The sequence below is a fragment of the Cervus canadensis genome, chromosome 12, assembly GCF_019320065.1.
Source record: "Cervus canadensis isolate Bull #8, Minnesota chromosome 12, ASM1932006v1, whole genome shotgun sequence".
NCBI lineage: Eukaryota > Metazoa > Chordata > Mammalia > Artiodactyla > Cervidae > Cervus > Cervus canadensis.
The window spans coordinates 13,632,486-13,645,184 of NC_057397.1; the positions used below are offsets into that span (position 1 = coordinate 13,632,486).

The 12,699-nt window shown below is 36.6% G+C and overlaps 1 protein-coding gene across 6 annotated transcripts in view; it reads right to left on the minus strand.

The window, feature by feature from the left end:
* Positions 1–320: 320 nt before the first annotated feature.
* Positions 321–12,699, minus strand: part of TATDN1 (TatD DNase domain containing 1) — a 31,673-nt gene continuing 19,294 nt past the window's right edge. For 3 of the 6 annotated variants that reach the window (XM_043483439.1, XM_043483441.1, XM_043483440.1), the window contains 6 exons: positions 10,747–10,832; positions 10,624–10,664; positions 7,358–7,434; positions 3,968–4,038; positions 2,813–2,939; positions 321–505 (listed from right to left, as the gene is read on the minus strand). In XM_043483439.1, coding sequence (XP_043339374.1) covers positions 403–505; positions 2,813–2,939; positions 3,968–4,038; positions 7,358–7,434; positions 10,624–10,664; positions 10,747–10,832 — 505 coding nt within the window. In that variant the 3' untranslated portion in view covers positions 321–402. Of the gene's footprint in view, positions 506–2,812; positions 2,940–3,967; positions 4,039–7,352; positions 7,435–10,623; positions 10,665–10,746; positions 10,833–12,699 lie in introns of those variants that run through there. The other 3 variants (XR_006272286.1, XM_043483443.1, XM_043483444.1) reach the window with 3 other exon arrangements.

Below are 12,699 nucleotides of genomic sequence, written 5' to 3' on the forward strand. Positions count from 1 at the left end.
AGCATTGTAGTTGAGCTGGGTTTCAAAGTAATGATTCAGATCAGAGACCGTGAGAGTTGAGAAGTAAGCTTATTTATAGCAGCTAAACTTTGGTATAAACCAGGATGTGCTAATGGTTTTAATTTTGATGTAAAAATCAGTATAAGCCATTCTGTCTTTGCAGCATTGTCATAACATTGTCCTTTTAAACTTTTAAAGAGATTACAAAATGAAATACTTTGGGGGCTTTTCACTATTTTAAACCAAAATTAAGTGATTTTAGAAAATTCTGATCTGACTTCATGGGTGGTATGCAGTGATATGATACCTCTTTAGACAACTTCCAGAGAATTCCTTTATTGAAACTTAAGTTTTATCATGAAATTTTATATACATGGTGGGAAAATGGGAGACACATATCAATTACATATCAGGAAAAAATATTTTAATAGTGTTGTTATATAGTGTATTGGCTAGTTCCAGTGGATCTTCATCTCTTACTGCTGACATTATCTCCAGTATTTGACTAAAACAAAACAAAAATAGATGGTTAAATTTCTAAATAAATATTGTTTTAAAGATATTTATCTTTTTTCACATAAATGAAAAGATACTGTTTAGCATCTTTAGCATAAAAAGCCTAACAGTATGTATTAAAGTTTTCAGCAGTGTTAACAGAAAAGTTTAACTGCTAGGATATTTAAAACAAAGCAATTAGAAATAAATTTCTGGGACAATCTTGCATGTAACTAGAGCCAGGAACCAGGTTCAAGTAAATCATAAAGCCAGCCCATATTATGTGTCCCACAGTTGTGGAACTAACCAGTGAAAATAACAAGCCCTTTTAAACTGGGGGTCATTACACATTAGTGGGTCATGATGAACTTTTAAAAAATTAAAAGTACACTTGCATTTAGTAAGGGAAATAGTGTTCCATTTTTGTTTGGGTTATATTTATATATGCAAGTGTGTACCAAGTCACACAGTGTGGTATTGTGGGGATAGCAGTGAAGAGTTTGAAAGCCACTGCTTAGATAACTAGTTGTAAAGGGCAGCAAGAAACTGCCGCATCATCCTCAGCACGGGGACAGCAGAGGAAGCTAGAACACGGGACTTGGAAGTGCACTGGGGGTGGGGTGGGGGTGGGGAGAGAGGTGCTTTCTCTTCCTGTAGGTTTTGCCCTGCAACAGAAAGGTGCCCGTCTTTCACTTTCTTTGCCTAGAATGATGGTAATTATCAGCAGTGTTTTCTAGCAATATTGCATGTAGACAGAATATTTCTTATGCATGAATTAGAAAATTCAGTCAAATTAAACATTTAAATATTCCCTGTCTTAAGCTTTTTGTTTCCCTTTATGGGTTTTTAAAATATGAGCACCTAAGAGGAATCAATAAACAGAGATTAGCAATTAACTGGAACTTTTAAGTTCTATAATAGTGACAAATGCTTTGTGTAACATATATTAAATGAAGTGACTATGAAATTTTTATCTGACAAAATATGCTAAAAGAAAATCTATTAACATTTAAAGTGACACTAAAGACCCGGTTTTCTTAGCAAATTACAGAGTTTTCTTCTATAGACTACTTGGAACTGGAAATTAATACATAATACTGAGAAATCAGTATGATTCCTGCCACCAGTCTCCCTTCCAGTCTTTTCTCCACATGGATTGATTGATACCAACCAGTTCAATAGCTTTCCTACTTAAAATCCTTTGGGTCCTGATAAAATCTAAACCACAGATGGTGGCACATGGGCTGCACTCGCTGGCCTGTCCTCCCTATCACTTACTGAGCATCCTACTTTCTGCCACACTGCGGTCACTGTTCCCAGCTCTTCCCCAGCCTGCCTTCACTCAAGCTGTGTGTTTATCTCCGTCTGGCCTAACTCCCAGTCCAGCTCAGTAAACAGTTGAAATGTCACTTGAGTTAAGCGCTCTATTTCCCCTCAGGGCAGGCAGCTGCTCTGTCCTGTGTGTGTCCCTACCCCTATAACAGCACTGCTGTCTTGGATTATACTTCCTATCTGCTTGTTTGCACCAGGAGGATCTTTGTCAGACTTGTTTAATGCCTGACCCAAAGTGCCTGGCACAGTGCACCTGCTTATCTGGTGGGGTGAGGGCCTCAGTAACCTGTGTCTCCCCTGATACTTGACAAGAGCTCCAGAATGTATTTCATGGAATTTACAGTCTAAAGTGGGGGGAGGGGTAATCTCTATTCAAATAATTAAAACTGTTAAAAAGATGCTAATTAGTATTCAGCATTAGACTAGAGGCATGTTTATTTCTGAAATGTAGTTTAAAATTTTCCAGTTTGCAAATGTTGATTTTCCCAAGGAAGTAAAATTCTGTAAAGTTCTGCACTTTTTTCCAGTTGGAAAAAGGAAATCCTTTCTATGATTTGTCCTTTTGTTCAGAGGCTTAAAGAACAGTGTTATTTCTTAGGTTTATTCAAGCTGTGAAATCATTTGGGTCTCCTGCTAAGATTGGTTTTATAACCATCAGCAGGAAACCTGCAAGATAACAGAACTTAAGCCAGGTAAGGTAATTCTATCTATGGAGAGCTTTAAGAGCTTTCCCCCTCCCTACAAAATGACAAATGACCAGAATCACTTCAAGTTCTTACTGCTATAGTAAAACCACTTTGGGTTGAGAGGGTATGGGAAAAAAAAAAAAGCTGATACAAATTCCTCCAAATCACTGCATTAAAATGGTTTTTGATAACATCATTTGGATTTCATCCAACTTTAATTCTGTACCTTGAATTAATTTTGTAAACAGTGTTGGTGATTGACTTTAATATTCTGAAGGCCCTGAAAACAAGCTACTTACATTATATGGCAGGGTTCATTTCTGTCTTTCAAACAGTGCCCGTTTTCCCACTTCTTTTTGGTAGGAAATGAAGTTTTTATATATTTTGATCCAGCATGTGTACTTTTGACTCCACACCAAGGTGCATCTAAAGGTAAGCAAAGAAAGATTCTCAAAGAGATTTACCTTTTCAAGTTATTTTTTAGTGATATTATCAATAAAAAATATAAGCCATGATTCAGCTTAAATGGTAAAAGGCAACAGAAAACAGCTTTAAGAAAGTACAAGATGAAATCTTAAATTGTACACATTCTTTTAAAACTTTTATTCTTCTTTTCCCCCACTAACAATATGCTTTTAAAAAATGATCTAAAGCTAAAATAAAATACAGTAGTAACATGAAAACATTTAAAACTTTTTTTGCCTCTACTGAATGTCAAACAGTGGCTTTTTTTTTTTTGGCTGCACAGTGTGGCATGCAGGATCTTAGTTTCCTGACCAGGGATCAAACCCACGCCCCCTGCATTGGAAGCATGAAGTCTTAACCACTGGACTGCCAGGGAAGTCCCCAACTGTGCTTTGAATACTGGGATTATTTACTTACCTAACTCTCTAATAAAGAATTAAAATAGTTTACACATTTTACAACCATTAATAATTTTCATGACTTCCCTAAGGAAATATACCTGATTTCTTCAGAATGACTCAGTCTTGACTTTATTTAAAAACTCCATGTGTGTAAGAAGAGCCTCGAGTTCAGACTATAGACAGAATTTTTAGCTCTGAACTTTGTATTCTGAGAGGCAACAATTTCTAAAATTCTTAAACCCAATTTGATTTAAATGTTTGCATTACTTTAAAAGTATTGTACAATTAAGCCATTGTATAAAAAAAATTCTGAATGGTTTTTGAATCCATTCTTGTTTAATAAAATAATCTCCTTAGTTACCACATAGTCTCACACTGCATTTTTAAATGCTTAGGCTTAGTCAAGCTTCTAGATTGAAAAAATCGCTTGCATGAATATTTTTCTATTACAACTCCCCAAGGACTTTCTGACAAGTATAATTGTTGAGGTTTAAGCATGCTTTTCAAAATAAAATATTTGTTATTACTTTTCTCTAACTCTTGGGGGTATGGTTTAAAATGAAAATTAAGTTCTAAAAGCAAACTTACCAGTCTCAATCATTAATTTTTCACTAGGTATTGACTTTAGAACTTCCAAATTAGCCTCAGTTTTCAGTGAGCTTTAAAAAGAAAGGTTACTTATATATAAAAATGTATTTAATGAATAACAAGTTTTTCATACTATAAACTTGTCTAAAACAGATTGCAAAACTAACCCAAAATCTTGAAGGAAAACTTTGGTTGGCTACAATGGAAGTGTACTTTAGAAAAGTGTTTGCACATCCTTTCCTTATAGAATCCAGATTAAGACCTGTTCCAAGCAGATCTCACTTCAGGGGATGAAATTTTTTATGTTTACCAGTTGATCATCCAATAACTTTCTGTAACAGTCTATGTTAAACAATCTTTTAAAGATCTTGCATTGCACCCCCCATTCCTCACCCTCCCAAATCTGGAAACTTGTAGAATCTTCCACTACTCTCTTAGACATTCTGAAACTTGGTAACGTGTCCGAGCATGAAACATTTTCATCCATTTAGGCAGTTGGAACCTTCTGATTGAGATTTTCCCCCATGCCTAACTCAGGGAAAACATTATGGAAAAACAGGACGTTTCCTCTTTCATTTTCTCTCTTCCCTCTGGGACTTTGATTAGTCAAGTTTAGGACTCCTGAATTGGTCTCCTAGGTCCTGCTTCTTTCATACCTCTTTTTCTGGGGGATTGATTTTCATTTTCAGACTCTGAGACAGACTGGATTATTGGTCCCAATTCTCTCTCCTTTGACAGAATTATGTATCTGCATCTTTGCCATTTCTTAGTAGGAAGAAGGAACCTGAATCTGGCCATGGCCTCAAGACTGGCTTTGACCAATGGGATATGGCCAGAGGCTTGGAATGCACCTTTATGATTTACAATGGCAATCTCAGGATCTTCTGAGATTAGCATGCGCCAAGTAGCTGCTACCTGGGTGTCTAGGCACCTGGAATGAAAACACAGGGTGAAGATCTGAACCCAACATGTACCCTGTGGCAGAGAGCTCACATTATCAATTAAACCCCACCAGACTCAAACCCATGAGTGTTAAAGTTTAACGTAATATGCCAGTGAGTTTTGGGATGGTTTGCTATATAATGCGATGATGACTAATACTGTCTTTATGTTGCACTTTTTATTTCAAGACCTCTTATAACTATTTATGGAGTTTCAAATAGATACACAACTAGAATATATAGAACTCTCCGCCTGTATTTATTATCTAGCCCCATCAGTTATCAACTCCTGATCTTGTGCATCCACTTACCCCTACTGTCTCCTATATAAGGAAAGTTGTTGTATGGATTCAGCATTTTAACACATCTCTAAGCATAAGGATTTTTTAAAAAACAATACTATTATGTCTAAGAAAAATCCAACTCTTTATCATATCTAGTATTCAAATTGTCATACCTACTCCTTTTGTTTGACCTAGGGTTCAAATGAGGGACAAATATTACAGTTGGTCATCAGTGTTCTAAATTTCTTAACCTATTAACTTCACCAGCATCTTTTTTCCCCCATAAAATATGTTGAAGAAAACCAGTTGTTTGCCCTGATAATCTCCCCGTCTTGACTTCATCTGTGTGTTGTCTTTTAACAGGGTCCTGCGTCCTCTGCATTTCTTCAAGGAGCTCTAAAGTACAATCCAGAATCTTGATCGGATTCAAGTTGAATTTTATTTTTTTGCAAGAATTTCATAGGCAGTAGTATGTATGATCTTCTGTCCAGAACCACATAATATCCAGTTGTCCTTTAAGTCAGATGTGGATGCCCCAATGCCTAGACTGATTAGTTCATAAGGAGTTGCAAAATAATACTATAATTCCATCAGCCTGTCATTTATTAGCTAGAATACCTGTATAAAGAGAAAATTCCTGTCTACTATTAGGTACTCAGTGGTAGAGGTAAATAAAAAAATCTTTTAAGTGTGTTGATTCCCTAGCTTCCTCCAGTGGTACTGTTATTTTTAACACATTAATTTTGAATCTTTTTTAAAAATTAAAAGTTTTTAAGTTTTTTTTTAATCTTTAAGAAGCTCTTACTTTTGTATTTTTCCTTAGCATTCTGTTCATATTTTACAGATGAAACATCTCAAATCTTTAAAGGATCTCTTTTAAAGTGCTTTTCCCTAAATAGTTTCCTCTAATGTTAATTTTTCTGTTTATCTGGGTCTTTTTCTTTCTGCTGGTTCACCTCATTTATCTGATGGTCCCCTGGTTATGTTTAAGGAAGCCTGGGTTGCCCATGTTGGGTTTCCTCTGCTCTTGTGTAAATAGGACTATTTTACTGCCAGCTCTCTGAATGGAGATTGTTCCTGGAAGCCCCTTGTGGGACAGGCCAGAACTGGGCGTGCTGACCCACAATTTCACCTAAGGGTGCTGCTGCTGCTGCTGTGTCTGAGATTCTGCGACCCCGTGGACTGTAGCCCACCAGGCTCCTCTGTCCATGGGATTTTTCTGGCAAGAATAGTGGAGTGGGTTGCCACTCCCTTCTCCAGGGCATCTTCCCAACCCAAGGATCAAACCCTTGTCTCCTGCTTGGCAGCAGTATTCTTTACTACTGAGCCACCTGTAATGTACTATAAAATTAAATCATTGATTAATTTAAAATATGAAAGAAACATCTAGGACATTTACTTAAGTCTTAATTCTAGAGCAAAATAGTTTCATATTTCTATTTTCAAAAATGGAATTTAGTAAAAAAAATATATATAATAAAAATAATGAACTAGAACACTGAAGAGGGGAAGGAAGTCTTACTATTTCGCAATTTATTTACTGAACTACACTGATAGCTGAGAAAAGACACTGGTAAAAACGCCAAATTAAAAAACTTGGAAGAAATTGAGCCCAGGGACCCAGCATGCTAGTGGACTGCATTGGGTGCCTGAAGTTTAAGTGTATATAAAAGCAGGAAGGTCACCAAGTGAGGAAGAGTATAAAGTTCTCACACTGAGTGACTTTACACCTGTTTCCTAACTTCTCTGTGCCTCCGTTTCTTGGCCTACAGACACAGAAGATGACTGTCATAGTGTGACCTTTCCCTCATAGATGGATATCACTTGTGTATATGTATATGCAATGCTGGGAATACAAACATGTTTTAAAGGGATAAAATGATCTGAAAATAAACTGCATTGCTAGAGAAAGCTAGCTGCTGACATCAGCAAAAAATTGTTTTCCATCACTGGAACACAGGATAGCAGTTTATAATTTTCAAGCTTTAATCTGTAATAGTAACATATTATTTCTTACATTTATTACTAAAATGCACAGACCAAGATCAATACAATACACATACACAAATTTTCATAGAACAAATTTAAACCTTTATCAGCAATTCACTATAAAACAATTTAAGGAATCTGCTTAATATAAAAGTTAAAAGCACTTAAGGACCTACCAACCATTAAACCCTATATAGAGACCCAAGTCCATCAAAGCAGCTGCTGCTTCCTTGGTACCATCAAATGAATGCACCTAAGGACATGAAGGCACAATTTTATTATAATACTTTTTCTTTAAAATTCTAAATAACCTTAATAGGCTTAATGCAATATGGATATTTGGAATATGGGATTTCAAAGGTGGCCACTACAGTTTTTATTTTCAAATCAAACTACAATTATAGCCTGTCGTCTCCAATGTGATGAGGAAAGGAGGAGATGGTTGCTAGAATTTCTGTCTATGGCTGTGCTGAGGTCTCTGTACCTCTAGGAAGGGGACTGGAGGAGGGAGCCACATTCTAGGCAAGGCATAAGGAAAAGTGGACATGTACATAACTTTAAAATTTTAGATGTTCAATTTTTCTGTTAGAGGATACTTTTTTCCCTAAAAGAGAATTAAGAGACAAACTTTAAGATCTATAAAGAGATTGTAAGAACATCATTAAATTGTAAATTGTTACATAGTCTATATCAGCTCAGCAAGCAAAAAGGATCAAGATGGTCTTTTTCTCCTTCAAAGATAAAGCAAAAATGTTCACACTTTTGATATATTTGTTATTTGTGTAATCAAAACAATAAGTGAAATGACTCCTTTAAACAAGTGATGTCGTGTTAATACAGCACCTAGAGTCTGAACACACTGTGGATCTGTGTTTCTCAAAAATAAAACTTAACACACCTGCTCAAAAGGGTCGGTTCTACCTCAGCATCTCCAGCTGACTAGAGAGAGAGAGCTTCTGATAGCACCAAGATAATTTGAAATACAACCCTCAGAAACCACTGTAGAAAATTATTCTTTATTTGGCAATTTTTTTTAATAAAGGTCAAACAGGTTGGATTTGTTGTTGATGTTAATTTTTTAAAACTACAGCTGGCCCTTCAACAACACAGGCCTGAACCGAGAAGGTCCAATTACATCTGGTTTTTTCCAACAGTAAATACTACAGTACTACATGATCCTTTGTTGGTTTAATCTGCAGATGCAGAACTATGTGGGCAACCCACATACGTAGGGCTGACTGTAAGTTATACATGGATATCCAATGCACCCAGGGTCAGTGCCCCTAACCACCACCACACTGTTCAAAGGTCAACTGTATTATCCTGGCTGTTTAGTCACTAAGTTGTGTCTGTCTCTTTTATGATCAAAATTCTCCCAAGCCAGGCTTCAGCAGGACATGAACCAAGAATTTCCAGGTGTTCAAGCTGGATTGAGAAAAGGCAGAGGAAGCAGAGATCAAATTGCCAATATCCGCTGAATCACAGAAAAAGCAAGAGTTCCAGAAAACATCTGCTTTATTGACTACGCCAAAGCCTTTGACTGTGGATCACGACAGACTGTGGAAGATTCTTAAAGAGATGGGAATACCAGACCACCTGACCTGCCTCCTGAGAAATCTGTATGCAGGTCAAGAAGCAACAGTTAGAACTGTACATGGAACAACAGACTGGTTCCAAATTGGGAAAGGAGTACCTCAAGGCTGTATATTGTCACCCTGCTTATTTAATGTTTATGCAGAGTACATCATGCGAAACACAGGGCTGGATGTAGCACAACTGGAATCAAGATTGCCGGGAGAAATATCAATAAACTCAGACATGCAGGTGACACCACCCTTACAGCAGAAAATGAAGAACTAAAGAGCCTCTTGATGAAAGTGAAAGTGGAGAGTGAAAAAGCTGGTCTAAAACTTAACATTCAAAAAACTAAGATCACAGAATCCGGTCCCATGACTTCATGGCAAACAGATGGGGAAACAATGGAAAAAATGACAGACTTTATTTTTGGGGGCTCCAAAAGCACTGCAAATGGTGACTGCAGCCATGAAATTAAGACACTTGCTCCTTGGAAGAAAAGCTATGACAAACCTAGACAGCATATTCAAAAACAGAGATATTACTTTGTCGACAAAGGTCCATCTAGTCAAAGCTATCGTTTTTCCAATAGTCGTGTATGGATGTGAAAGTTGGACCATAAAGAAAACTGAGCACTAAACTGTGGTGTTGGAGAAGACTCTAGAGAATCCCTTGGACTACAAGGAGATCAAACCAGTCACTCCTAAAGGAAATCAGTCCTGAATATTCACTGGGAGGACTGATGTTGAAGCGGAACTCTGAAACTCCCAATACTTTGGCCACCTGATGCGAAGAACTGACTCATTGGAAAAGACCTTGATGCTGGGAAAGATTGAAGGCAGAAGGAGAAGGGGACAATAGAGGACGAGATGGCTGGATGGCATCACCAACTCAATGGACATGAATCTGAGCAAGCTCTGGGAGTTGGTGATGGACAGGGAACCTGGTGTGCTGCAGTCCATAGGGTCACAAAGGGGTGAACACAACTGAGTGAGTGAACTGACTGACTGAAAGGACAGATGAAAATGTGCCCGATGAGAACACCACAGTAGTGTAGAAAACGTGCATATCACTAGTAGTATGAACTAGGAAGCAGAGGCTGAAATCTTGAGAAAATATACACAAAACTATCAAAGCAATGTAATGTGGGCATACAGTATGTGCTTCTTGCCAGCTCCACCTTTTTGGCACAGTGTGACTATGGGATTTCATACACCTGGATCACAGCTTTGCTAGAGATCGGTGAGTCTCCCTTAAAATCACATGTGAAAATTGTACATGTGAGCATTTTTCTGAGGCAATTTTCAAAAGAGTCTATGATTAAAAAAAAAAACCACAAAAATCACTGCTATGGATATCCAAGCTAAGTGTTAGATAATATTTATGGAACTGAATGACCACAGCTCACAGAAGCAAACTACAGAAATGACAATGTGTCTCTAATCAGAGTGACAATAACAAGTACAGTTACAAGAAATTAGTGAAAAGCTGAAAACAGTGCTTAAATTTATACTTTGCTCAAAATTTAAATGGAAAAACATTGAAGAATGGCTGAGGGAAGAAGCAGAGAAAAAGATCATGCAGAGTGTTACAAGGTGTAGAACTAAATTCATGGGATTTTCTTGTGAACAGAATTCTTGTACTCATTCTTGTACTCTGAACAAAGTAAATGCAACTAAAACAGTGTGGTTTATATTTATACCTTATCTGGTCCATAGATTCAACAGTAAATTTATATGCCCTCAATTTAAGAGAGAGCAGAACCTTAGTAACTTTATTGCTGACATCTAAATTACTTTATAGTGGCCAACCTTAATAACCAAAGCACTTTTGTGCATCATTTATTAAAAGTAATTTCTATACTTACCACTCCCCCTACACACCGATCTCTATTTCTTCTCATTATGTCTGTGAATTTAAAACAGAAACACCTTTTAGCAAAGAGCTTGATTTCTGCAAATTTTTATATGAGATATTAGCTTTAGCTCACCCAAAAATTCAGCATGTGAGTTCCGACAATGAAGAAACATGGGTAATTTTGTTTGTTCTGACAGTTCAAACTGTTTTTCAAAATACCTGCATAATGCAAAAAATATTTTTTTTTCCTAAGAATTTTATTTTAGCATGAGAAAGATAATTGTCAAATGATTTTTAAGTTAAAGAACTTTTATTCTCTAGAAATTATAGAACAGAAATAGTGAATTCAGGCATTTAAGATACATCAGACCTAGCTAAAGGCTTTTATAAAGACTTCTTAAAGGGTTGCTTGATTTTCTGGTATTACAAAATTATTTTCAGAAATGTCTGTTAGTTTTTCCATTATAACTGCCAGGTAATTAGGTAGTTCTTTACTATCTCATTGCTGGAAATAAAGAGCTATAAAGTTTAAGTTTACAGTGATGGGGACTGTTTCCCCAAATAATTACTTTTAACTAGCTTTCTGACTAAATCCCAACAAATGAAGTGGACACCCTCCTAGTACCCATGGATCCTTTCCCCAAAGCATGTGTTGGTGGCAGAAGAGACATGGCCAGCCCCTTGTCCCCAAAGCTCGCTGACCACCTCCAGGGGGAATCAACTCATTCCAGGGAGAAGCCAGGCATTATACTCAGTGTTTTTCATGTGCTGTTATACAAGAAGTTACTGCCACTAAGCAAAAAGGATTCCCTTAAAGAACTAAACACAGAGGATTTATTAAACAAATGAGCACAAAAACTGAAATACTCTTTTTGAGAAAAATGAAAACTACATGATAAAATGGCAGTCCTGAATATTTTAGAGTACTTTATAAAAAGGTTTTTCAAGTGCCTCATACCATTATCTCATCTAATTCTCAAAATAACCCTAGAATAGGAAAGAGCTGATGTCAGAGGGGGTATAAGACCTTGTCTAAGATCACAACACACAATGAAGAACCCCAGGGTTGGCAGAAGGAAAGAAATCTTAAAACATTAGGGCAGAAATAAATGCAAAAGAAACAAGAGACCACAGCAAAAATCAACAAAGCTAAAAGCTGGTTTTTTGAAAAGATAGATAAAATTGACAAACCGTAAGCCAGACTCATCAAGAAACAAAGGGAGAAGAATCAAATCAACAAAATTAGAAATGAAAATGGAGAGATCACAACAGACAGCTCTGAGATACAAAGGATCATAAAAGACTACTACCAGCAGCTATATGCCAATAAAATGGACAACTTGGAAGAAATGGACAAATTCTTAGAAAAGTATAACTTTCCAAAACTGAACCAGGAAGAAATAGAAGATCTTAAAAGACCCATCACAAGAATGGAAGTTGAAACTGTAATCAGAAATCTTCCAGCAAACAAAAGCCCAGGACCAGATGGCTTCACAGCTGAATTCTACCAAAAATTTAGAGAAGAGCTAACACCTATCTTACTCAAACTCTTCCAGAAAATTGCAGAAGGTAAACTTCCAAACTCATTCTATGAGGCCACCATCACCCTAATTCCAAAACCAGACAAAGATGCCACAAAAAAAGAAAACTACAGGCCAATATTACTGATGAACATAGATGCAAAAATCCTTAACAAAATTCTAGTAAACAGAATCAAACAACATATTTAAAAAATCATACACCATGACCAAGTGGGCTTTATCCCAGGAATGCAAAGATTCTTTAATATCCGTAAATCAATCAATGTAATACACCACATTAACAAATTGAAAGATAAAAACCTTATGATTATCTCAATAGATGCAGAGAAAGCCTTTGACAAAATTCAACACTCATTTATGATTAAAACTCTCCAGAAAGCAGAAATAGAAGGAACATACCTCAACATAATAAAAGCTATATATGACAAACCCACAGCAAATATTATCCTCAATGGTGAAAAACTGAAAGCATTCCCCCTAAAGTCAGGAACAAGACAAGGGTGCCCACTCTCACCACTACTATTCAACATAGTTTTGGAAGTGTT